The sequence below is a fragment of the Fukomys damarensis genome, unplaced genomic scaffold (genome assembly GCF_012274545.1).
Source record: "Fukomys damarensis isolate Sample0158 unplaced genomic scaffold, DMR_v1.0_HiC HiC_scaffold_39, whole genome shotgun sequence".
NCBI classification, from domain to species: domain Eukaryota; kingdom Metazoa; phylum Chordata; class Mammalia; order Rodentia; family Bathyergidae; genus Fukomys; species Fukomys damarensis.
In genome coordinates, this window is record NW_022900951.1 from 115695542 (window position 1) to 115703794 (window position 8253).

The 8253-nt window shown below is 39.3% G+C and overlaps 1 protein-coding gene across 3 annotated transcripts in view; it reads right to left on the minus strand.

The window, feature by feature from the left end:
* Nucleotides 1–6864, minus strand: part of Atp11c (ATPase phospholipid transporting 11C) — a 172824-nt gene extending 165960 nt beyond the window's left edge. For 2 of the 3 annotated variants that reach the window (XM_033760168.1, XM_010640505.1), the window contains exon 1: nt 2054–2098. In XM_033760168.1, coding sequence (XP_033616059.1) covers nt 2054–2083 — 30 coding nt within the window. In that variant the 5' untranslated portion in view covers nt 2084–2098. Of the gene's footprint in view, nt 1–2053; nt 2099–6840 lie in introns of those variants that run through there. The other variant, XM_010640506.2, reaches the window with a different exon arrangement.
* Between the last annotated feature and the right edge of the window lie 1389 nt (nt 6865–8253).

Consider the following 8253-nt stretch of genomic DNA (forward strand, 5'->3'; position numbering starts at 1 on the left):
AGAGAGAGAGAGAGAGAGAGAGCGGGAGAGCGAGAGAGAGAGAGAGAGAGAGAGAGCAAAAAAGCGAGAGAGCGCGAGAGCGAGAGAGAGAGAGAGAGAGCAAAAGAGCAAAACAGCGAGAGAGCGAGAGAGCGAGAGCCAGAACGAGAGCAAGAGCGAGAGAGCGAGAGAGAGAGAGAGCGAGAGCCAGAGAGAGCAAGAGAGAGCGACAGTGAGAGCGAGAGACCAAGTAAATTGTTCAGTGTACTACGTATCTCTTTTAATCCATATTCCCATAAATTACATTAATTGTGAAGCTTAAAGAACATCCCTACTGCTTACACAACAGGTGTAGCTTACATAATCTGCTCCACCCAGCTGTTACTTATGTGTGAGAGTTCCCTCCTGGTTTCTGCTCCCTGCTGATCTGTAGGATTGCTGCATCTTCCAGTATGGTTTCTTTATTCATTCCTTGCCCAAATCATAAAAGAATCTGATAATTTTCCTTTCTAACAACAAAAAGACAGAAACAAGAATAACCAGGTGTTTTTAGGGTTTTCTGTGGCTATAAAACATTAAAAAATATTCTACATATTGCCATAGAATCCTTTTATTAGCCCAAGAATTTTACTTTTCTCTATTATGTTTTTTCCTGTATGTAAGCCCACTACATGGAACTGTGTTACCCAAAAGGATTTCTATACTAGCTGACAGCGAACTAAGAGCTAACCATGTGTAGAATACAATGAGGGAATCATGCAAATGAACAGAACAAGGATGAGGGCCACAACAAAAGCTCAAAACTCAGGGAAAAATGAAAATCCAAGAACTTGGTGATGCTCCAGAGAGGAAACCAGCAAGTGTTGACGCTAAACTGGCAGAAACATCAATACTTCCTGGCTCCCCCACTGGGTGCATCAATTTACCAAGGCAGACTGCTATTCTGCTGCAAGTGACAGACAGTGAATGCTGTCAATAACATGAAAAGAAATGACCCCTAATCAAGAAGCATAGCTGTGGGCAGCAATGAAAAAAAGGTGTGATTGTCAGAAGTATCAGACTCAATTCTGCTGCTGATTAACTTATTGACCTTGAACAAGTCATTTTCCCTGCAAAATCAGTATTTCTTAGAAATTTTGTATTAGGAAGAGTTACCATAGCAAACCTGAGATCGCTATTCTTAAAACGGCCTGCTTGAGAGGTTGGTTCTGGCATGGTATCTGGGGCCTTGGATCTCAGGAGGATTCCTATCACCCTAACTGGTAAGAGCAGTTTGTTACGCCTGAATTGTTAGTACCAACAGTATTTATACTGAATATCTGCTTTCCTTCTAGGAGAGTAAGACTTTGATATATGCCGAGTATAGGGTGCCTAAGTGACCAGCTCCCAATGAAAGCCTTGGGGACTGAATCAAAAATGAGTTTCAGTGGTAGACAACATTTTATACAAGTTGTCATAACTCGCTGAAGGATAAGCACACTCTGTGTACTTCGGTGGAAGAAGACTGCTGAAAGATTGAGCCCAGTTTCCTTCAGATTTTGTCCCATGCACCTCCTTCCTTGCAGACTTTGCTTCGAAACCTTTCACTGTGATAACAATAAGAATACCTACATGCAAAGTCCTGGGAGTTCCGCTAGTGAATCACTGAACTTGGAAGTGGTTTGGGTACACTGTTAAATACTATAGCAAATATTTTTCCAGCACTGTGAAGTAGGTATTATTATGCCCATTCTGTAGAAAAAGAAACTGAAGTAGAAAGAGGTGAGCAAAGAGGGGGCCCAGAAAATAGTATTTCAGTGTTTACTATACAATATATGGGTATTCCTAAACTATAGTGAGCCTACAACCACCTGTAAAGCTCACTAAAAATGAATTTTTCTGCAACCTCTTAATCTAAGAATAGATTTAGTAGGTTTGAGGCTATAAGGAAATCTCTTTAAAATAAGCATTCAAGATGATTTGTATACAAGTCATCCAAGGACCACATTTTGAAAAACACTTTGATGTATATGATCTACAGCACACAGTACTCAATTTCTCAAGCTAAGCAGGAAATGGGAGAAGTAGGACTTACATTAGCCCTCTTAACAAAGTTGAAGATCATTTCATAACTCCTTCCAAATTCTTCACATTCTGCAGTTCCTCTGGTTCACTCTACCTTCTTGCTACAAGCATCCATCCAGTTGACTGTGATTGGGTGTAAACATAAGAAAGTACATACAATCCTATCACCAAGTACTAAGTGCTATACTCAATTCAAATTATGTATGCTTACCACTGTAAATCAAATGATATAAAGCTCTTACAGAATTAACACTGCAGCTTCGGTTCCCAAAACAGACTCAATGTGTATGGCAACAGAAAATATGTGTTATCAACTACACTTAACAAAAAGAATAGGAATTTGCTTATAACTTCAAGTGCCAAAGACTGCACATTAATTGTAGTGCTTGATGAAAGGATTAGAAAGGGGAAGAGATTAAAGATTATCTTTAACATGAGTGTAATATTTTACCCATTGAAAAGGACATTACAGTATTTCCAGTGCTCTACACTTCTGTACCCCAGTCTAAAATGCAGAAGCCTTTTGGTAGCTACTTATATTCAACTGATCATTTTTCACCTGTTATTACAGACCCAGCTTGTGCTATCAACTCAGTTCAAAACAAGTCAGCAAGTTTACCTGATGCTGTGCTAGCTGTAAGATCATTATCAAGAACACTCTTCCAAGAATATCCTGATAAAGAGGAATGACTAGGAAAGTATTGCCACCTTAATGCTTTAAGACACATACAATAGGGACCAGGGATTTAGCTCAGTATGGCTGTGCCTGCCTGGTGAGTGCAACGTCCTGAGTTCGATCCCTGGTACCAAAGGAAAAAAAAGGACAACATATAATAGAGGAATATAAAAAACAAATGATGGTATCTTCTTGAACAGGCTAGGCCTCACCAATCCCATTAAATACAGGGCAAGAAATCAATGACAGTCTATACTTCACAAATATAGACTAACCTCCTAAACCTGGATATATCTAGTTCAACATCACCTAAAATCACATCTTCTATAATGAAGAAGTTAGCTGAACTAGCAACCCATCGATACACTGCAGTAACTGAGGGGCTGCCTGCCAGTGTGCTGGATTCGGGCATCCTGCACCCATATCTGCAGTGCTGAGCACTCATTTATCATTAAGCTGCAGTAGTGTTAACATATGCTGCAGCCATACTAATATGTTAGTTTTATGATCACCACTGATCTATGCTTACACTAGGTCAATAAAGTAAATATTCAGTGAACAAAAACTTAAGAGCAGCATTCAATTCACTTGGGGAAGCCAGAACCTTCCTCCACCGAACCACAAAAATCTCCCCTAAGCTTAAGGATTCTGGATATAAGGGGTTAATCTGTATTAAGCACTATAGATATATAGAAAATTCAACCACCTTGAAGAGAAATGTATCTTTATTTTATATCCTACGCATTTACCGTCTTTGGGAGAACTGGTCAACCACGTTGGACAAGCAGCCAACTTTGATTTTCTTTTCCATCACTCAACAAACCAGTATTTGAATTCATATAACGTGAGTTTTTTGCATAGCCTGCACACACAATGAGGTTAGTTGGGGTCTTTCTAGGGGCCACTGGTGACTCCGCCCAAGGGGCAGTACACTAACAACTTGGTTAAACTTTGGACAGCTGCATCAATATGCAAACAGCCAGCTTCAAATGCCCAAGTCACTGCTTTGCTAAAAAGCCCATTAGAAACATGGGAAATGACCTGATATATAGATAAGGAGCTCAACAGAATTCACTAAAAGACTGAATTACTAGTAATATTTGCAAACAAAAGCAACAAAACAAAACCTTTACTGAAGGTATTTAGAAGATACTCAGTTTCATACGGGGTGTGGGGGTATCAGGTAAAACCTATTTTCACCTGTATAAAGATTTACTTCAAGCTCTACAGGTTCATTCATTACTAGATTTCTGCCTTACCCAAGGTCATCCTAGCATCTATTTGCCAAACTTTCATTTGCCATGTATATGTCATATCAAAGGTGTCAAACGCAACAAACTTTTATATCTGACATCCAAACAATCTGAAAATAACTGAAATTGTACAATCTATTTTTGGTAGAAAGACAAATGACAAGTATATAACAGTAACTTATTCATAAAAAATTAAATTTTGTGGTCTATCATAAATGTATTAGATACAGTGCAGTCACCATGCCCGCTAACACTATAACCATAAATGTAATGAAAATTAAAGCTCCTCAAGATAGGAACCTTGTTTGTACTGCTCACCACAAGTCCTCAGGACCTATTATAATGTGCGCTCGGGAGGCTGAGGCAGGAGGATCAGTGTGAGTTCAAGACCAGCCTGGGCTACATAGTGAGTTCCAGGGCAGTCTCAACTACATAGTGAGACCCTGTCTCAAAAAACCAAAAAAAAAAAAAGCGGGAGATAATGCTCTGTAAAACTATAAAATACCTGAATCACCTAAGAACAATTATACTATGGTCAGTACAGCTTCAGCATTAGAGATATTCTAAATACTTAGAAAACTGTTCATTAGTATACAGTATACCCCAATTAACTAGAACTCCCCATTCTTCATTCTGGATAAGAAGTTGTTTACTATAAACCACTGTTAATAAGTAAAGGTTATTTATGTGACACATATAAAGGCTGTTCTTTGAACAAATACTTATTAAACGCCTACTAAGCAGCAGGCACTGTCCTAGGATCTAAGGGTATAATGTCAATGGTCTCTGCTCACAGTTGCTTTCACGCTAGAGAAGCCTTTCAAAATTGAGGTTCCTCCTCCAGTTGGGTAAGAAAGAAGTTCTACAGGTGTATGAACTACCAGATAGGTGCCAAGGCACAGATCATTTGTTAAGACTGGTGTAAATGCAAAAGTACTACAAGACATACATGCAGATGTATTTCTAATCGTGAAATAAAATCAGTACTTTCCACACTCAGGACTGTCAGGCCAAAATTATTAGGGAAGTGAAACAGAAAAAAAGTTTAATTACATTGATAATTTAACAAGGAAAGCAAAAACCTGCCTGCTCCTGAAAAAAAAAAAAGCAATTACCTCAATTATTGTTTAATTGCTTCCATGCATTGTTTCATTAGATTAGCCCTGCTTTGGACTCAAAATAATAAATAGCTGTCTATTTTATTAATTCTTATTTTGTATTTTTAGTCTTATTTTGGATCTTCATTCTCCCTTACACAGTCTAATTTCTTTCCAGTCTCTTTGGTAAGACATTTCCTGTGTGACATTATTATTATATGGTACACGTTTTATGGAACCCAAGCAATCTTACACGTACTAGAATCAGAGATATAAATTCACTACAATTTTTCACACTCACAATATGCTTTCATTATCAATGATCTAGAAATTCACACCTGTTAAATAACACTGTCTTCACATACACACACACACACACACACACACACACACATTTTTTTTGAGACCGGTGTCTCACTACGTAGTTCAGGCTGGCCTCAAATGCGTGATGATTCTACCTCAGCTTCCTGAGTGCTGGGATTACAGGCGTACACCACCATGCCCAGCCTTAAGAAATATTTTCTTTGACTCTTTAGCATGAAATAATTTAACAAGCCCAAAATACACACACACACACACACACACACACACACATTTTTTTTGAGACCGGTGTCTCACTACGTAGTTCAGGCTGGCCTCAAATGCGTGATGATTCTACCTCAGCTTCCTGAGTGCTGGGATTACAGGCGTACACCACCATGCCCAGCCTTAAGAAATATTTTCTTTGACTCTTTAGCATGAAATAATTTAACAAGCCCAAAAGAAGTGGGAGAAGGGGGCTTTGTTGTTAGATTATAAAAAAAACTTTTAATCCATGAAAATGCTACTATACTTTTTTTTTACAAAGCAAAGAAAGAGTAACATGATCCTTCAAAGCTGCTATTATTTATTTGTTATTTATGAAGATGTTGACTAGAAACAGGCAGTGCTGTTACTGCACTCAAAAACATTCAACTCTCAAATCAATCATTTCAGACACCTCCTACATGCCGAAATCCTAAAATGCTATACACCAAATCCACCAATTTCTATTTCAAAATTGTCAAAAGAGAAGTTATAATTCATCACAAAGGAAAGACCACAATTATTAATGGCAAGATGTCAAGGCCATGTCTTTAAATCCTACAATTAATCACTTTTTTTTTAGCTTGAAAATATAGAACCTGGGAAAATAAATAGCATTTTTAAACGACTCAGCAAACATAGTGAACTACAGAAAATCATGAGATTCCTAAGACACTTACTTTCCATGTTGGGTTTAAAATGTAATGAAAGCCCTCTTCAAACACGTAGTCCTCTAGTTTTCCATGTGCAACAACTATAATCAACACCACTGTAATTTCTTTAATATTCAAAGCCAATTTCAGACAAATATAGGTCTGCCAAAACAACACAAATGCTTTTGAAAGGAATATCTCTAAAATACTCAAACAACCACAAGGACAGCACCTGGACTACATCTATCTCGCTATGCAATTCTGTACACCACCGAAATCCTTGATTTTAGCCTCCTAGTGAATTAAATTGGGAATGTCCCTCAAAGAATCCATGCCAGGCAAAACATAAGAACAGCCTGTGGTTTACTGATCCAAGAGATGTAAAATTCGCCCTTCCTCAATATTTTAAAGCCATTTTTTAGCAATGAGAATTTGATATATTTGCATTCAGTCCAATGGTTTTCAGCTGAGTTCTCTGCCCTAGGCCTAAGGCTTAAATAGTTTTCCGAAGAACCTTCCAGCACACTGTACTGGTACAAATCCCTATGACTTACCATAGTCATGTTTGAGCAGAGAAATGGGAGCAGTTGGCCATCCCAGCCGAAACAATGAGGGCAAAGAGCCTTTCAGTGTGAGCAAAAGTGATCCTCTGCAGAGATCTGGATTGGGAATGCAAAGGACTAGCCTCAAACCCGCAGGCTGGCACCTCAACAACTGCTGCAAATTCTACTGCATGCCCTAGCTTCCTGGGCCAGCAGTGCTTAATTACTACACTAACACAATGCAGATCACTCAGCAAAAGAGAAACAAAGGAGACCATAGTTGGACTGCCCAGTTTCAAGTGTTCAAATCCTTTTTAAAAATGGGATTTCTTTAAGACAATCCAGAGCCCTGTTGTTTTCCAACATAAAATTGCCAGGTGAAAGATTATCCTTTTCCTAAATATTACAATTAGCTCTTCTTGTCACCTTTTTATCCCCCCAAAACAACACTTGGAGATCACAAGAACCTATGTGAAATAGAATTATGAAGTACAAATGCTCTTTTATAGCCTCCAGCTAAATGTTAAGAAACAAATTTTAGTCACTTGCATTAGCAAAGAGTCCAAAACAAGCCATTTCCTATGGATGTCACGATTTTTGATAGGTATAACCTCTATTCTCTGTGCCACAGGTAATAATCTGCTCTGGTTTCACACTGGGTGTTTCTGAGCGAGGTAAACATTCTCAGAAAAACACTAACACAGTATTACTGTGATGGTAGTTAATATCCTAAGAAGGAATGTACAACTATTACTTTTGGCCAGGGTACATTCGTGAAAGTTTCAAATGCAGAAAAATGTGAGCAAAGTCATCCAACCCATGAAAAATTTGTTGGCAAAGCTAGGATTAGGAATAACTGAATGAAAAAAAACACATCTACAACTTCTCAAAGGAAAAGGAAGGGGCGTTGGAGGAAGCGCTCAGCATTCAACCTTTTTAACCACAGAAAAATCAAAATTTGACATGAACCCTTTCTTTCACTTGGTTGGCAGAAATAAAACCTATTCCCGCCACCTCCTCTGGAAATTAAGGAAGTTGCTACAAATAGCAGCACAGAAGTAAAGGGCTCCTACTTTGCTCCATTCTTAACATATCCAATAGGAATAAACAGGTTACTCTAAAAAGTCAGTAACCAGAAATCGCTTCTAGGCTAACCTCCCGCGGAAATGCAATTCCCCTTTCAAGGGACCCGCAAGGGAGGAGACCTGGCCAGAGGATCCCAACCGCCTTCCTGCTGCCTTCCTCCTTGGGTTCCAGGTATGGGGCGATCGGTCCTCTGCGAGGCTCCAAACCCCGCGCTCGGCAGCGCCGGTGCAGCCTCCCTGAGGCTCCTCACGTCCCAGCCCACTCGGACCCTCGCCTCGGCCGTAACCAGAGCCTAACAGCGGCTTCGCAGGCTGGCTCTCCAAAGTTTGCCGGGCCCGG